Below are 19,775 nucleotides of genomic sequence, written 5' to 3' on the forward strand. Positions count from 1 at the left end.
ACCGGAAAAATAAACAACTTACAATATTTAGCGTTTAAAGGAGGTGTATGGGTTCCTAGAAATAAGACGGGACTAACAGACTTAGGGTTAATTCCTACAGAAAATATACAACTCAGTTTTAGTAGCACAGTATCTTCTTCTCAACCTTTTAAACCTGATATAGTAGAAAAATACATACACAATAATGGTTGGAAATATTCACAATTATTCCCCGATGGAAACAATGATACATGTTCAAAAATACCAGGTAATATATTATGTAATGAGTCAAGTGCATATGACCCAGGTACACCGACTTGTGAAAATCCAGATGCAGGATACTGTAGTCCATTAGGTCAAAAACCCCCTTGGTGTATACTTCAGAATGTATCTAAATTTTTAGATTTGGTACATAGGTTGGTGCTCCAACACTCTGCAATATGGGATCTGCCTGAAGGAACCTTCTGGATTTGTGGAAATGGAGCATACAAATGGCTCCCAGTAGGAATAAAAGGTACATGTACTCTAGGACGCTTAACACCGGCCACATTTATAGTTCAGAATCAGCAGGTAGATATGCAAGCAGTACCTAAACACACACTATACAAAAGAGCAGCCGACAACTCGCCTAGACCTTCAGGTAGGCCACATGTGGTCCAAATGGGAATTCCTAATAAAATATTCAGCACTTTCTTTGTGTATCCAATGTTGATGCAGATGTGGGATGAATATGACAGACACAATGACCAAAATAAAGATAGCTGGTGGTCAGACACCTTCTCCTTTCTCAACCCAAAGAACTGGTTTAAGGGTATTGGAGGTTGGGTGGCTGGAATTCTGCAAGGTATATTACAGATTGTGCTAGTTATAGTAGTCATATATGTAGTGTTTAAAATAGGATTAAAAATTATTTTAATATGCATAAATAAGCTTTGTAACACGGACTCAAGAATATGAAAGAAAAGAACTCCCGGAACAGGTCTTCTACCAAAAGTCCATAAGGAAGAATCAAAGGGGGGACTGAGAGGATGATAGGAGTTATTCTACACCCAAGACTACGATGTAAGACACAGATGAAGTTATTCTTCCCTTATCTGGACATTTGGACTGACGCCCAGAAACTAGATTGTAACTTGTTTTAGCTGTCTCAGCAACCTTCTACTAATTATCACTTTTCTGTTTATGAAACTTTCTTATCAACATTCCACTGTTATGAATCATCACTTCACTGCTTGTGAAACAAAGGCATTTTACTGCGCATGTCTGACAAAAAAAAAATGATTATTATTATAAATAAAGGGACAGCACCCATAGAGAGAGGCGCGCTCAGGGGCTTCCCAGTACTTGATTATACACTACGTGTCTGTGTATTTCTTGTTACGGGGATACCCCGACTCCAACAAGGACCCTCCATGGCTGAATGATCCTAACAGGAGGGTTTACTTATTGCTTTCATTGTATGATAAAAATGACCTGTCATCATGATTCTCCAGGTCAGTATGATTATGCCAATACCAAAGTTGTATTGATTTTTCTTTATTTAAAGCTGAGAATAAAATCTGAAGCTAAATAAAATAAAAAAATGACAAAAAAAAATAAAAAATGACAATTTATTTTTGTCCAAAGTACAAAGGAAATGTGTCATCTTTAACTTTAGGCCTTTTAGAGATCATTTCATCTTCAACTTGCTTAACTGTTCACAATAGCAGTAATATTGACCAGGGGTGCCCAAACATTTACATACCACTGTAGTTTTCTGTTGTGGTATTTATTGTGAGAGTTGAATATTTTTAGATTTTGATAGACTGGAGTTTTATGAATGCAGCAATCCTGTTTGTTTCTTTAATTTCTTTTTTTTATGGGGAGATGATGGGTGATTCAAATTATTTATTTCTTTACTTTATGTTTTAGTCCCCTTATGGAGCTTGAACCTCATCCTTGAATTTACTTTATCCTGTAGTGAGAAGAGGTCATGCAGCCTGGCATTGTACTACTAATGCCAGGCAGTTCAAACTGCTCCTATCGCTGCTGCTCTGGTCCCTGGACCTCCTGTCACTGCATGCCACTGAACTGTGAGAGTACTGTTGGGCGGTGACAGAGGAAAATTTTAGCTCAGCACTGGCCTATAAGGCTATGTGCCCACGATGCAGAAATGCTCTGGATTTTTCTTGAGCGTTTCTGCATCTCCCTGGCAGAAAAAAAACACATGCGGATTGTCCATGCGGATTGTACATGCGTTTTTCCTGCCAGGGACATGCGGATGTGAAGCGTTCTTCACATGTATTTCCGCATTCGGGTTATCAAGCGCTTTCCAAGCGATTTTAGCATCACTTGGAAAGTGCTTGACAAGTTGGTCACACTATATAAATCCATGCAAACAGCATGGATTTATATAGTGTGACCCGAGAGAATGTAAAAAAATAAAAAATAAATCTATACTTACCTTCCGATGGCCCCCGGAGTCTTGCTTCGCTCGGTGCTGACTGCCGGCAGATCACGGGTACACTGCACTGAAGGACCTGCCGACGTCATCATCATGTGACCCGTCACATGACTATGACGTCAGCGCAGGTCCTTCAGTCCATCGCGATTTGCCGGCAAGGGAGGAGGAGCGCACCGGGGGTCGCCAGAAGGTAAGTATATATTTATTTTTTTATTTTATTCTTTTTTTTACAGGTTCTATGGTACCCGGGTCCGGAGGAGAGTCTCCTGTTCTCCACACCCGGGTACCATCCGTATATTGAAACGCGTGGAATGCGCATCTACATATACAGTGATGCATAATCCATGCGGTCTAATGCAAGTCAATGGCGGCGAAAACGCAGCACTTCCGCAAAATAATTGGTAGTGCTGCGTTTTTTTCCGCAATGATAATCCGCAGTATGTGCACAGCACATGTGGATTATCATTGGGGAACATGGCAGACCTTCTACCAAGCGTTTTTTAAGCATTTCTGCAGCGTTTTTGCCGCTGCGGAAACGCTTAAAAAACGCATCGTGGGCACACAGCCTAATAGGATGGCTCCTGGCTGCACTTACAGCAGTGAACTGAGCAGTCAAGGAAACGTTCACAGTTCACATCTGAAGTAGCCAAAAGTATAGGAGGTATGATCGGATGCCGACTGCAGTCTCCTATGGCCTGTGCCTACCGTATTTGCAGTATAAAAGTGTCATGCTCTTGACAGACATCAACAAATAAAACGACAGTCCCCTTTGAATGAAGAAAAAAATGAATAAAAAAAAATTATGTTAATCTAGTAAATTTATTTTTATTTTAAAAATTAATAATTATTATTATGAGAATAGTCGTGTTTTGATTGGCCAGCATCAGAGGAGAAAAGGCAAATGCCCAGATAAGTTCTGTTGCATACGCCCAGTTGCTTGAAGGGAAAATGTGCATCATTATTACAGGAGGGCATAACATTGAAATACAGGGGCGGAGAGGAAAAAGAAAACTGTTCCAGATTCAATGTAAGCGTAAAATGGAGGCTCTCCCGTTTCAATAAAAAAAATCCAGAGAAAAGTCATTTTTAAGCAACTTTGTAAAAAAAAAAAAAAGTGGGCCTAAACGTCTCAAGAACGCTGTGAGAGACGAATAAAGGCATACCGAAAACGATTACTACAGAACCAGACTATTAATATACCTGATCATGAAAACTGGCACAAAAATTGTCAGAAAGCGTTAATACATCATTGCCAAATCATTGTTACAATTAGAAGGCCAAATAGAGCAAATACGTCACTAATAGTGACGAGCATGCTCGGGTGTTTTCGGAGTATCTTCAGCATGCTCGGGTGTTATGTTTGAGTCATTCCGTGCGCATGATTTGCAACTGCTTGACAGCTTTAATACATGTGAGGAATGCCTATTTCTTAGGCATTCCTCACATGTATTAAAGCTGTCAAACAGTCACAAATCTTGAACACAGAGTGACTCAAACATAACACCCGAGCTCGCTGAAGATACTCGGCGAGCACCCGAGCATGCTCGCCGAAAGGGTTAATAGAACATGCTGGCTCATCACTAGTCACTAAGCTTAACCCCTTCACCCCTTGAGCCTGTTTTCACCTTCCGGACAAGGCAAAAATTTTACAATTCTGACCAGTGTCCCTTTATAACGTAATAACTCTGGAAATCTTCAACATACCCCAGTGATTCTGAGAATGTGTTTTTGTGACACATTGTACTTCATGTTAGTGGCAAATTTTCAAACTTTGAATTTTTATGCCCTTAAATCAGAAAGTTATACCACACAAAATAGATAATAAATAACATTTGCCACATGTCTACTTTATATCAGCATTGTTCTTGAAACAAAGTTTTTTTATTAGGAAGTTAGAAGGGTTAAAAGTTAATCAGTAATTAATCAGTAGTACCAGATTTATATATTTGTTTTAGGTTTGGCTGCTATCACACATTAATAAAATGATTTTTTTTGTTATTTTCTAATATATATATAAAAAAAATTGCATTGCCATATTTTGAGAGCTATAATTTTTCTATATTTCTGTTGACAGCGTCATGTGAGGGCTTTTTTGCTGGATTGATTGACGTTTTTATTGGTACCATTTTTGGGGCACATAACAATTTTTGGAAGGCAGAATTAACAAAAAACCAACAATTCAGAAATTATTTTTTGTTTTGTTTTTAATGTCGTTCACTGTGTGGTAAAATTGATGAGGCAGCTTTATTCTTCAGGTCAGAACGTTTACAGTGATACCACATGTATATAATTTTTTTATGTTTTGCCACTTTTACACAATAAAAACAATTTTTAGAAAAATAATTGTTTTTGCATTGCTATATTCTGAGAGCTATAGCTTTTTATTTCTCTGCTGATGGAGCTGTATGGCGGCTTGTTCTTTTGCGGGAAAAGATATAATTTTCAGTGATATGACTTGTAGCATCGGCGTCTCTACCTCCTGCGGGGCAGAGACGCCGTTCCCCTCACCGCCGCGGTCCAGGTTCGGCGTCTTCCCGCTGCTGTGACGCGCACCGCGCGCAGCTTCCCGGGCTCTGTGCTTAGGGCGTGCGTGCTCCCTCCCTCTTGAAGGGGCCGTCCTATAGAGTCCCCAGCCAATGGCCAGAGGACTTCCCCTATGTAAGGGACCTCCTCCAAAATGGAGGTGCCTGTGCAAGGTTGTTATTCCGTGTGCTTAACACTTGCTCCAGCCCTCAGGTCCCGCTGCCTATCAGTCCTGCCTGCCAGTCTGTCTAACAGTTCTGTTCTCCAGTCTGTCTACAGTTGTGCCCGCCAGCCTGCTTACCTGGAGCACCTGCCGGTTACCTGCCGTGCCCGCCAGTCTGCCTACCTGGAGCACATGCCTGTTACCTGTCGTGCCCGCCAGCCAGTCTACCGGGTGCACCAGCCAGTTACCTGCCGTGCCCGCCTGCTCGCTTACCCGGAGCACCCGTCTGGCTATCTGCCGAACCAGCCTGCTTATCTACCCGGTCCACCCGCCAGCCTTCCTGCCATGCTCATCCACTGTACCGGTCAGTTCCTGCCATCTGACCCGTGGGAGTCACCTGCTCTCACACAAGGTCGGTCCCAGAGTGGCACCTGGTCCACCTGCCCGGTTCCTCCTGGTTCACAGAGTCGACTAAGCCGCCGTGTGACCTTGGTCGGGCCGAGTAGGCACTTAGTCATGCCCCTCTGGTCCCTCCTTGCACCGAAACTCAGAGGTTCCACCATCCAAACTCGTAACAGTTTGCACAGGCCATGGAACCCGGTGGCCCCCAGGCTCCTTCGCTCTCTGATCTGTATCAGGAGGTCTCACGTCAGAGATCGCAAGAGGAAACTATCCTGTCCTATCTGCGGACTGTCAACTCTCGCCTGGACACGCTGTCCACCCCGTCTGTGTCCGTCTCTAGCCGAGCGGCACCCGCTCCGGCGGCACCTCATCCCACTGCCGCTATGGCACCCGGCTCTCTGCGCCTCCACGTTTTGGTGGTGACCCCGTCTTATGTCGGGGCTTCTTGAATCAGTGCACGCTGCACTTTGAACTCCTGGCACATCAGTTCCCGAATAGGCACTTAGCCACGCCCCTCTGGTCCCTCCTTGCACCGAAGCTCAGAGGTTCCACCACCCGGACTCGTAACATGACTTTTATTTGCATTCGACTTTTTGATCATATTTTATTCCACTTTTTGTTTGTTCGGTGGTATGTTGAAAAACCATAGTTTTTTGCCACGTTTTTCATTTATTTTTTTACGGTGTTCACTGAAGGGGCAGTTTCTGGTCGTTCCGGACACATCGATACCAAATATGTGTACTTTTTTTGGTTTTACATAAATATATGTATTTTTTTATAGAATATTTTTTTCTTTTTTGAGATTTTTTTTTTAAATATTTTTTAAAAAATGTTAAACTTTTTTTTCACTTTTTTACTTAGTACCTTTATGGGAGTTTAACTTCCATTAGTCTGATCACTGCAATGCAATGCATTATACCTGTCAGTATTACACTAATAGATCGCCTTTTATAGTAATAAATCACTGTAGCTAGCTGACCCAGAGCTAGTCATTTGACCTCCGGTTGCCATGATTACCATCGGCAGCCCGGAAATAAGGGGGTGCTGATCGGAAGGGAGAGGGAGACCCCACCCTCTCCTAGCCTTCTAACTTACTTTTAAATCGCTATTGACGGCAGAATTTAGAGGGTTAAACAGCCGGGGACGGTGAGGGAACCATCCCTGGCTGTGACAGCCGGGGCCCAACAGTTAGGCCGAGCTACCACTCCTGTGTCCGAACGATCTTCAGGATGTACCGGTACTTTTTGTACATTTGGTACATTTGTGGGAAAGAACTGCAAAATAGGACGTACTGGTACATCCAATGTCAGGAAGGGGATCATATACATATCAAACACATGGATACAGTATAACCTACAATAATCTTAAAGGGGTTGTCTACTTTCAGAAAATCCTGAACCCCAGAAGCAGTTTGTTACAAAAAAAACCCCCAAAAAACACAAACAGGGGCATTAAGGTGTCATGATCCAACCCAGACATTAGTTAGGGCGCCCACTGACACCCTCGAAATGTGATTGCAATGAGTCGATAGGTGGCTATGACAGCTGGAGACCGCCCGAATGCCCTCGTGCCTGTCATGTGATCTCTTCTGTAATATCCAGCCTGTGGCTGGGCATCATAGGAGACTTTCATTTTTACTACATACAGTGATACTATGGTATTGCTGTATATAGGACAGTCCTCTAAGAGGACTAATAAAGTAAAAATTAGATTTTTTTAATTTAAATATTAAAATTCTAATCACCCTCTTTTACCCAGTTACAGTAACAATAAAGTAAAACATTAAAAAATACACATATTTGGTATAACTGTGTCCAAAAAAGTCCGATTTATCAAAACGTAAAATTATTAAGCCGTTTGGTACACGTGGTAATGAGAAAAGAAATTAAAACACCACAACAGTGTTATTTTGGTCGCTGCAATAATGCTAAAAATGCAATGGGATGCGTTCAAAGCAGAGTGTGTACCCCAAAATTGTATAAGTAAAAACATTAGCTTGCCATGCAAGAAACAATAAAAAATGGATCTCGGAAAATGGCGGCACAAACCAGTTTGTTTTTTCTTTTCTTCTTACAAAATTTAGAATTTTTTTTAAGCCAATAAAATATTAGTGTTTCTAGGTCATTTTTACTGGAAAATGAACGCTGTAGAAATAAAACCAAAAGACAATGACGGAATTGCATTTTTTTCACTGTTTGGCTATGTGCCCACGATGCAGAAATGAAGCAGAAAATTTCTGCAGCATTTCTGCATCTCCCTGGCAGAAAAAACGCATGCAGATTGTGCATGCGTTTTTCCTGCAGAATACATGCGGATTCACATGCGTTTCCGCATGCAGATTGACAAGCGCTTTCCAGGCAATAGCATCACTTGGAAAGTGCTTGACAACTAGGTCACACTATATAAATCCATGCAAACAGCATGGATTTATACAGTGTGAACCGTAAAAATTAAAACAAATAAAGCTATACTCACCCCCAAGGCCCCGGTATGTGCTGCAGCGCTGCTTCCTGTCTGGTTCCTGGATGCCGGCATATCGCGAGACAGAGCGGTGAAGGGCCTGCGGTCACATGACTGTGACGTCACCGCAGGTCCTCAAGCGATGCCGGCATTCAGAGAGAAGCCGCCGGACAGGTGAATATAAACTTTATTTGTTATTTTATTCTTTTTTTACAGGTACAATGGTACCCAGGTCTGGATGAGAGTCTCCTCTCCTCAAGAACTGGGTACCATCCGCACATAGAGACGCATAGAAGCCGCTTGTAAAAATGTACAGTCGCGGTTTCTATGCGTCTCAATGCAAGTCAATGGCGGGAGTTCCGCTGCGCTTCCGCAAAATTAAATGACATGCTGCGGATTTTTGTACACAGCATAAACGCTGCGGAAAAATCCGCAGCATGTGCATAGAACATGCGGAATCCCCTTGGGGACCATGGGGTGCGGATTACCTAGCGTTTCACAAGTGTTTCCACTGCGGAAATTCCGCAGCATAAACGCTTGAAAAACGCTACGTGGGCACACAGCCTTTCACTGCACATGGATTTTTTTTGCCATTTTCTCTTACTCTATATGGTAATATGAATTGTGTCATTCCAAACTACATCTTGTCCTACAAAACCCTCATATCTATGTCAGAGCAAAAAAAAAAGAGAAAAGTTATGGCTATTTAAAGAGAGAGAAAAAAATTAAAACACAAAAATGAAAATTGGCTGAGGAGGGAAGGGGTTAATGACCTGCTGGAACTGCCTTAACCCCTTAACAATCTTCGGTTTTTCCGTTTTCATTTTTTGCTCCCCTTCGTCCCAGAGCCATAGCCTTTTTATTTTTTGGGCAATATGGCCATGTGAGGATTTATTTTTTGCGTGACAAGTTGTAATTTTAAAGGCCATTACTGGTTTTACCATATCGTGTTCTGGAAAACAGGAAAAAAATTCCAAGTGCGGTGAAATTGCAAAAAAAATGCAATTCCACGGTTGTTTTTTTTTTTACCACGTTCACAGAATGCTAAAACTGACCTGCCATTATTATTCTCCAGGTCATTCTGAGACACCAAACATGTATAAGTTCTTTTTTATTTAAGTGGTGAAAAAAAATCCAAAGTTTGCTAAAAAAAAAAAATGGCGCCATTTTCCGAGACTCATATCATCTCCATTTTTCAGGATCTGGGGTCGGTTTAGGGCTTATCTTTTGCGCGTCGAGCTGACGTTTTTACTTATACCATTTTGGGGCAGATGTGATGTCTGCCCATTATTGCATTTTATTGCAATGTTGCGACTATCAAAAAAACGTAATTCTGCCGTTTAGAATTTTTTTCTCATTACGCCGTTTACCAATCAGATTAATTCTTTTTTTATTTTGATAGATCGGGTGATTCTGAACCCGGCGATACCAAATATGTGTATGTGGTTTTTTTTTAAATTATTTTATTTTGAATGAGGCGAAAGGGGGGTGATTTAAACTTTTATTGTTTTTATATTTTTAAAATAATTTTTTTACACTTTCTGCATGCTTCAATAGTCTCCATAGGAGACTAGAACCAGCAGTTTTCTGATTGCTTCTACTGCATACAAGCGATGAGCAGATCGCCTGTATGCAGTAGAAATGCTCACTTGCTATGAGCGCCGACCCCGAGTTGTCATGCCAAGCCATTGGTGACCCGCGATCATGTGACTGGTCACCGATAGGCGGGGCCTAGGACGCGCTTCCCGGAAGTGCAAGTTAAATGCCGCTGTCAGAGATTGACAGCGGCATTTAACTGGTTAACAGCTGCGGGTGGATCGCGATTCCACCTGCAGTGGTTGCGGGCACATGTCAGCTGTAAGATTTAGCTGACATGTGACGTGCAGGGGAGGGGAGGAATATGGAAATTAAGCAGATAGGCGGGGATTTCTTGGCGTCCCATGGGCGCCAAGCATATGAAAACGGAAAGTAATTACCAAAGTGATTAATGATGACCAAACAGGCTTTATGCCAAACAAATAAACATCAGTTGAGACATCTTTTTTTCGGTTTACAGTTAAGCTCGGAGTCTACTGGGTCCAGAGCAATCTTTTCTCTTGACGCTGCCAAAGCATTTGACAGCATAGAGTGGAATTTCCTGCGGGCAGTCTTGAGAGGCATGGGATTTGGTGATACATTTATTTCATATATCCAGCTGTTATATGCATTTCCTAGGGCGAAACTTAGGGTAAATGGTCGTGTATCAAGAGACATTCGCGATGGGGAGGGGAACCAGGCAGGGATGTCGCCTGTCGCCCCTTCTCTTTGCGATTCCCATAGTTCCGTTAGCTTGTTTAATATACTCCTCTACTGAAATAACTAGCTTCCGTTGTGGGTCACTGGAGATGAAGATCTCTTTATATGCAGATGACATGCTTTTGTTTTTAGGAAATGTGGTCTCCTCCATTTTTCCAGCAATGAATCTTATTAAAATATTTGGAACTTGGTCAGGATTATCAATTAATTGGAATAAATCAGTCCTCATGCCTGTAGATCCCTTAGCAACAGATTTATCCCTGGAGAATACTTGGCTACAGGTAGAAAATACTTTTAAATATCTTGGGATAGTGTTTACCGCCAGGCCCTAGGAATACTATTCTCTTAACCTGGCTCTCGTATTGCTAAAATTCAGAACTAAAATAGACACTTGGTATCGATTTACAATGTCAGTAATTGGGAGAGGCAATTTAATAAAAATTATTCTCATGCCTCAACTTTTATATCTCCTACATAATACTCCAGTATGGATCCCCACAACCTACTTTTATAAAATATATAACTTGTTCTGAGAACTTTTATGGAAAAAGAAACAGGCCAGAATTAAACTAGAGACCCTGCAGAGAGGAAAAGATAAAGGTGGATTAGCCATCCCAAATGCCTGGATCTACTTCTTGGCCTCACAAATGCAACAGTTTCACGGTTGGGGAACAACCGAACACTGTGGAATATCAGGTCAACTAGGTAGAGAAGGAACTAAATGGAAACTGCCAATGTCAGTATTAGACACGGGTCCCTCTCGAGAGAATGTCCCAAACTGTTCCACGCTGAACCTGATATCTAAAGTATGGGATAGAGAGGCAAGAATATGCTAGGAATTGGGAAATTCACAAACTACACACCTCTATGGTATAACTACAACATGCCAGAGATATATAAGCTAAAAGGCTTCAACTCCTTGAGGAAGGCGTTCCTGCCGAAACGCGCGTCGGGGTTGCAGCGCCGATGCCCTGTCTGCCTCCGGGTCCCCAACCTAGTCAGGTAACCTCATCTTGCACTTTTGCTGTTATCCACCCACAAGGATGGTGGACCTCTGTGTCTGTGTGACCCCTATGGAATATGGTTTTTGTGCCCACATTTGGAGTCTAAGTAGATTATATAGGTGATTTATTTTTTGCCATGACATTATTTGACCAATTATGGTGACTGTATGTGGTGCGCTGCTGTTTATTCACAGTGAGGTCAGTGTATGTGTTTTGCCCCACCCCACCTGTTTATCTGTGCAATTTTAATAATAACATTTTTTGTAATTTACTTTGGTTTTTGCTTCATCCCTGGGTGGCTCTGCCCCCCACCCCTCCAGTGTCAGTATTAGACATGGGTCCCCCTCGAGAGAATGTCCCGAACTGTCCCACGCTGAACCTGATATCTAAAGTATGGGATAGAGGCAAGAATATGCTAGGAATTGGGAAATTCACAAACTACACACCTCTATTTTATAACTACAACATACCAGAGATATATAAGCTAAAAGGATTCAACTCCTTGAGGAAGGCGTTCCTGCCGAAACCCGCGTCTGGGTTGCAGCGCCGGCGCCCTGTCTGCCTCAGGGTCCCCAGCCTAGTCAGGTAACCTCATTTTGCACTTTTGCTGTTATCCACCCACATGGATGGTGGACCTCTGTGTCTGGGTGACTCCTATGGCATATGGTTTTTGTGCCCATATTTGGAGTCTAAGTAGATTATATAGGTGATTTATTTTTTGCCATGACATTATTTGACCAATTATTGTGACTGTATGCTGTGCGCTGCTGTTTATTCACAGTCGGGTCCGAGTATGTGTTTTGTCCCACCCCACCTGTTTATCTGTGCAATTTTAATAATAAAGTTTTTTGTAATTTACTTTGTTTTTTGCTTCATCCCTGGCTGGCTCTGGCTTCCCCCTCCAATGTCAGTATTAGACATGGGTCCCCCAGGAGAGAATGTCCCAAACTGTCCCACGCTTAACCTGATATCTAAAGTATGGGATAGAGGCAAAAATATGCTAGGAATTGGGAAATTCACAAACTACACACCTCTATGGTATAATTACAACATGCCAGAGATATATAAGCTAAAAGGCTTCAACAATTGGGAAGATAGGGGAATTTTTCTTTTGTCACAACTCCTAAATGAGGGAATATTTAAAAACTTCGAACAAATAAGAGCAGGCTGCAATCTTACACACAAAATGTTGTATCAATTTTTGCAAATATGTCATGCGTATAATGCACAACTCAGAGCAAATGACATTATTATAAATAAACACTGTATAATTGATACAATTGCTTCTACGATAGACACAAAGGGTTTAATTTCCAATATATATAAGCAACTTATGGCTGTGCATTTAGAAAAGTATCCCACCACAGCCAAAGTGGGAAAGAGATTTCGGTCCCCTATCTCAGGAACAATGGGAAGAGGTGCAGGATCTAATTCCTAAATTATCCTTGTCCGAATCACAAAGACTGTCCCAAATCTTTCTTATTCATAGAGTATATAAGACCCCGAGTATCCTATTTAAAATTGGTATACGAGTGGACAACCTGCGGGAAAAACGACGCTCACTTAATGCACATGATGTGGGAGTGTGTAAACATTGGGGACTACTTGGAAGGGGGTAGTTGACTTAATAAAATGTGTCTGGAATCCATATACAATTGGAACCCAAAATCTGCATACTTGGTCTGTTGGAGGAGGGCCTGGATTCGGGTTCCCCTATAGCTATAGCTATCTCCCGAGTACTATTTAAAGCTAGAAAACTTTTAACACTACATTGGATAGAAAAATCCCACCCAACGATAGAAAAATTGAAATCCAAACTAAACAATGTCTTATGTATGGAAAGGGGAACATATATTAAAAGAAACGCCCTTAAAAAAATTATAAAGATATGGGAACAATGGTTAACTACACCGGGGATTGCATCGGAAAGCCTTCTCAGAAACACTATGATAGACCATGTGTACATCTTCTTGTCATGAACCTGCAAAATCTCCTAACTCATCTCAAGTCCATAATTTACACACCCAAAGTGTTAGATCTTGGAAAACAAAAGTGTCAAAAATAATTACATCTAAATGCTGTGATTCTCTGTATTTTAATGCAATACACAAGCAGTCAGATTGTATTCATTTATATTTGTATTCATATATGTAATTTGTAGTAAACGAATGCTAAGAACTACGATGACAGTTAATAGGAACCGGTTTGTATTTGGTTAACTTATGTTTTTTTTATTTGTGTGTTTCTTTTATTTAGTTTTGATTTTTTCTAAAAGCAAATTAAAATGTGAATGCATCTTGATATCTTTCATAATAAAAAATGATCTGATTGAAAAAAAGCATATGAAAACAGATTTTATAAAACGACATTTCTCTGCAATCAGACCGATAACATGGGACATACAGGTATATATAGATTTACATTTCTATAACCTGTGTGCCCATATTAGAGATCTGATAACTCCCAGGGGGTGACAGATTCCCTTTAAGCATAATAGAAAAACACATGGGACATTTTTCAGCTACAAAAGCTCCAGGATTCTAATATTTATGGCCCATCCTTACTATTGTCCATCAATTTCATATAGGTAAGGTTCAGATTCCAAACACCCCTCTCCATTGGCTGAGTCATGTTGTCCCCGACTATGTTTACAAGGTACTGCTTTGTACATTTTGCAGTGGCAATGTCTGGTATTGCAGCACAACAATGTTCTTGAATAGAACCAAGATGCAGTGAGCTGCATTACCATCTTCACTGCTTAACTGGTAGACAATGATAGGCATGTGGGGGGAGGCCAAGAGTCAGACTCCCACAGATCTGATATTGATGACATTTCTTAAGGATAGGCAATTAACATAGTCCCAGAAAACCCCATTAATTTCAAGGTATCATCAACGTAATAGAGCAAAGCCAGCTATGCAGATGTCAAGTAACAAAATAAAACACTCACTTTCCTCTCAGAAGTATACTTAAACGGTCGTCAACAGAAGTCTTGTCTTCTACTGCATATGTTTTCCCTTTTTCCAAAGCTTGAATATTACAAAATTGTCCAGTGAGTCTCTTAAATAGCTCAGGAGGCACATGAAGAGGTTCGAACATTTTATGGTAGATGCCTTTTAGCTCTTTCTCTATTTTGATCTAAAATGGAAAGACAAAGCAGAGATCAATGAAATAAAATCATCCATTTCTAGGGTCCTCACAGCTGTAATATTCAGATGCACAGCCATTCACATGTCTGCTATTTAAATGGGACAAATGCTGGTCAGCACAGTTGTTCTTGTCAACCTTTGCCACAATTTCTTGCAGGCCTGTATAGACTGTTAGACAAAATATATAGACATTATATCCTTCATTATATATTCTCTTGTGTCGTTCATCATTTTACAAAATCATTCTTTTTATATAGTTAAAATCACTAAGGAGCAAATAGGGCAGGGGAGAGGAACCTCAGGCCCGAAAAGACCGTTCAACCGGCCCCCGGACAGATTCCTGGGGACCACAGTGCTTGGGCCGGCAGCTGTGTTTTGATGGCCACCGGCCCTTTCATTTCTCCTTGCTCTGTGAGCACGCAGTGTTCACTACTGAGCACTGAGGTGCGTGCAATGAAAGATTACGTCCTGACACCAGTGCCAGCACCAGGACTTACTTAGTGGGTGGAGCTAGCTCACAATTTGTACGACCCCCCAAAGAATGGTTTAAATATCCAAATGACCCTTGGCAGAAAAAAAGGTTCCCCATCCCTGAAATAGTGGAAATCAAGATATACCTGTACATTCCTCTTCACAGCAACATCTTCATTATCATCTCAGTGACTCTTAATAGGGCTGTATCCGCTTCTTCAGGAGATAAGGTTTCCTCCACGCCTTGCATAGGTCAAACCCCTGGTTTTGGCTTACACTTAAGGCCCCGTCACACTTAGCGACGCTGCAACGATCCCGACAACAATACGACCTGTCAGGGATCGTTGCTGCGTCGCTATGTGGTCGCTGGTGAGCTGTCAAACAGGCAGGCTCACCAACGATCAGGGGAGCAGCGACATCGTGGAAAGAATCTTTCCACGATGTCCTGCTCCTGGTTACCAGCCTGCTGAAGCAGGAGCAGGCTGGTAACCATGATAAACATCGGGTTACTAGGGGCACATGCGCACCTATTAACCCGTTGTTTATCATGGTTACCACTCTGCTACGGTGAGCGGGAGGTTACCGCTCACTTTAGCAGGCTCGTAACCATGATAAACATCGGGTTACTAAGTGCGCGTGTGCCCCTAGTAACCCGATGTTTGTCATGGTTACCAGCCTGATCGCTGCTCCCGCTGGTCACACACAGTAATGTGTGCTGACCAGCGGGAGGGCAATGACCAAAAAATGGTCAAGGACACTTTGCAGCGACATCGCTGGTGAGGTCGCTGTTGCGTCACCAAAACCGTGACACAGTAGCGATCTCGCTAGCGATCTCGCTATGTGAGACGGGGGCTTAATACGGACCAAAATGCTGCCCAAAATGCTGCTGTGTAAAAGTGGCCCTAAATAGATCTGAAGTGGAGCACAGATTGAAATGTTGTTTATCAGCCACCACTGGGACCCTTAGAAATTCTATTTTGACATGAAGGGTTGACAGCAAGGACACTAAAGTGAAACTGTATGTCACTTGTCTTTTGAAAAAAAAAAAGACAGCATAAAATATTCATGTAATCGGCTGCATTTTACAGAAAAAAATCTCAAAGCAATACAAACATCACATAGTAAGAAATGTCCAGCATTGAAATAACTAAACTCCTTGGTTTCACAAATTTGTTAACACTTACTCTCAGATATTATATTATATAATTTACATATATACAGTCATGGCCGAAAGTGCTGGCTTCCTTGAAATTGTTCCAGGAAACGAAGTATTTCTCCCAGAAAATTATTGCAGTTACATACAGTGGGTACTGAAAGTATTCAGACCCCTTTAAATTTTTCACTCTTTGTTTCATTACAGCCATTTGGTAAATTCTAAAAAGTTCATTTTTTTTCTCATTAAAGTACACTCTGCGCCCCATCTTGACTGAAAAAAAACAAATGTAGAATTTTTTTTAAAAAGAAAAACTGAAATATCACATGGTCATAAGTATTCAGACCCTTTGCTCAGTATTGAGTAGAAGCACCCTTTTGAGCTAGTACATCCACGAGTCTTCTTGGAAATTAGACAACAAGATTTTCACACCTGGATTTGGAGATCCTCTGCCATTCTTCCTTGCAGATCCTCTCCAGTTCTGTCAGGTTGGATGATGAACGTTGGTGGACAGCCATTTTCAGGTCTCACCAGAAATGCTCAATTGGGTGTAGGTCAGGGCTCTGGCTGAGCCAGTCAAGAATGGTCACAGAGTTCTTCTGAAGTCACTCCTTTGTTATTTTAGCTGTGTGCTTAGGGTCATTGTCTTGTTGGAAGGTGAACCTTCGGCCAAGTCTGAGGTCCAGAGCACTCTGGAAGAGGTTTTCATCCAGGGTATCTTTGTACTTGGCCACATTCATGTTTCCTTCAATTGCAACCAATCATCCTGTCCCTGTAGCTGAAAAACACCCCCATAGCATGAAGCTGCCACCACCATGTTTCACTGTTAGGATTGAATTGGGCAAATGATGAGCAGTGCCAGGTTTTCTCCACACATACCGCTTAGAATTATCATAAAAAAGTTCTATCTTCATCTCATCAGACCAGAGAATCTTATTTCTCATAGTCTGGGAGTCATTCATGTGTTTTTGAGCAAACTCTATGCGGGCTTTCATATGTCTTGCACTAAGGAGAGGCTTCCGTTGGGCCACTCTGCCATAAAGGCTCGACTGGTGGAGGGCGGCAGTGATAGTTAACTTTGATCTTGGGGTTCTTCTTTACGTCTCTCACCAAGGCTCTTCTCTCACGATTGCTCAGTTAGGCTGAGGTCTAGGAAGACTTCTGGTGGTCCAAAACTTTTTCCATATAAGGATTATGGAGGCCAATGTGCTCTTAGGAACCTTGAGTAATGCAGAAATTCTTTTGTAACCTTGGCCAGATCTGTGCCTTGCCACAATTCTGTCTCTGAGCTCCTTGGGCAGTTCTTTTGAGCTCATGATTCTCATTTGGTCTGACATGAACTGTGAGCTCTGAGGTCTTATATTAGACAGGTGTGTGCCTTTCCAAATCAAGTCCTATCAGTTTAATTAAACACAGCTGGACTCCAATGAAGGAGTAGAACCATCTCAAGGAGGACCACAAGGAAATGGACAGCATGTGACTTAAATATGAGTGTCAGAGCAAAGGGTCTGAATACTTATGACCATGTGATATTTCAGTTTTTCTTTGTTAATAAATTTGCAAAAATGTCTACATTTGTTTTTTTCAGTCAAGATGGGTGCAGTGTACTTCAATGAGAAAAAAAATTAACTTCTTAGAATTTACCAAATGACTGCAATGAAACAAAGAGTGAAAAATTTAAAGGGGTCTGAATACTTTCCGTACCCACTATATGCTATGTTATACACATGTTTATTTCCTTTGTGTATATTGGAACAACACAAAAAAAACTGTCAAAAAAAGGAAATTGGCCATAATTTCACACAAAACCCCAAAACCCCCAAAAATGGTCTGGACAAAATTGTTTGCACCCTTAACTTAAACCTCGGACTGCCACGTTCTTTTATGTTCAAAGTAGTTGGAATTGATTTCTGGACATTGTTGCAGCATATACGTTATGCCAAAATTCTTCATCTGTGATCCACAAATCGTTGTTTTTCTGAAAAACACCACGGCAAAGCAGCAACCAGAAAAAAGCTCTCATTTTAACACTATCTGTTGGAACAAAAGACTTTTTGCTATTCGGGTGATCTTCAATCCATTTTTCTATCACTCTAGATCCCTCTTCAACTGAGTGCTGCACAATAATATCTATGATATCTTCTGATAGCATCAAACAAAAACTGTCATCAATACTCTGGATATTTTCAGACTTTTGTGTAAGGCCAGGCTTTTTAGTGAGAATATTTGAGTTTTGACGTCTACATGTGTATGGAGGATTTTTACACCAAGGAATATCAGTCACACTAGAAAACATCATTTTCTGTGTCACCAGAATCCTCATTATCAGAACTGTGAAGACTTTCGGCATCTGAAATTTCATCTGCTTCTTCCACATAATCTTCGTCTTTAGATGACTCATAATCTGGAAGATCACCATCGCTTTCGTCTAAAGCATCTAGTATTTCTGAGTCTGTAAGATTTCTTTTAGCCATGCTGAAAACAAAAAGCACAATATTTACCTGCAGGAAAAAAAAGTTTTGAATATACTATTACAACTACAGTCTTATTCCACTAGCCTACCTTTTATGTGCACTGTCAAGTTCTAAACTGCAATGTCATACTCAAAAAAACAAGAAAAAGAGCTTTAAAACTGATGATCCCAGAAGAAACATGGTTCGCCCACTAAAAAGGTGTTTGCTACTTTGCAAAATTTACCAACAATAATGAAAAATAACTTTTGACTCAAAATACTGTTTCATAACACAAAGTTCAAATTGGGGTATTTCTACCCCAATTGGATGGGAAATCTGCAGAACTGTATGATTTCTACTTGTTTTATGAAAAAGGTGTGTCATATGTTGTAAAATTCAGCTACAGTGAACAACAAATATCTAGTTTCAGAATTGGTAGAAAAATGGCCAAAAATATTGAGTGGGGTACTAAAAATTGGGTCTCCGAGGGTTAATATTTGGTTGTACACCCTTTGGAATAAATAACTGCAATCATACGCTTCCTATAACCATCAACAAGCTTCTTACACCTCTCAACTGGAATTTTGTACAACTCCTCTTTTGCAAACTGCTCCAGGTCTCTTATATTTGAAGGTGCCTTCTCCCAACAGCAATTTTAAGATCTCTCCACAAGTGTTCAATGGGATTTGGATCAGGATTCATTGCTGGCCACTTCAGAACTCTCCAGCGCTTTGTTTCTGTCCATTTCTGGCTGCTTCTTGAAGTATGTTTGAGGTCATTGCCCTGCTGGAAGACCCATGACATCAGACGCAAACCCAGCTTTTTGACACTAGGCAATACATTGTGACCCAAAATCCTTTGGTAATCTTCAGATTGCTTCATGACGCTTTGCACACGGTGCCAGCAAAACAGCCCCAAAACATATTTGAACCTCCAACATATTGGACTGTAGGTACTGTGTTCTTTTCTTTGTAGGCTTCATTCTGTTTTTGGTAAACAGTAGAATGATGTGCTTTACCAAACAGCTCTATCTTGGTCTCATCTGTTCACAAGACGCTTTCCCAGAATGACTTTAGCTTACTCACGTACATTTTGACAAACTGCAGTCTAGCTTTTTATGTCTCTGTGTAAGCAGTGGGGTCCTCGTGCCATAGCATTTCATTTCATTCAAGTATCAACAGATAATTTGCACTGACACTGATGCACCCTGAGCCTGCAGGACAGCTTGAATTTCTTTGGAACTTGATTGGGGCTGCTTATCCATCATCCAGACTATTCTG

General features: G+C 41.2%; 1 protein-coding gene across 2 annotated transcripts in view; it reads right to left on the reverse strand.

Annotated features, from left to right (window-relative positions):
• Positions 1-19,775, reverse strand: part of POPDC1 (popeye domain cAMP effector 1) — a 143,712-nt gene that overhangs the window by 52,144 nt on the left and 71,793 nt on the right. For both annotated transcript variants that reach the window (XM_073675773.1, XM_073675774.1), the window contains exon 4: positions 14,220-14,407. In XM_073675773.1, coding sequence (XP_073531874.1) covers positions 14,220-14,407 — 188 coding nt within the window. The remainder of the gene's footprint in view (positions 1-14,219; positions 14,408-19,775) is intronic.

Source organism: Phyllobates terribilis, unplaced genomic scaffold, assembly GCF_046119375.1.
Source record: "Phyllobates terribilis strain yellow unplaced genomic scaffold, ASM4611937v1 Scaffold_3__8_contigs__length_932513732, whole genome shotgun sequence".
Classification (NCBI taxonomy): Eukaryota; Metazoa; Chordata; class Amphibia; order Anura; family Dendrobatidae; genus Phyllobates; species Phyllobates terribilis.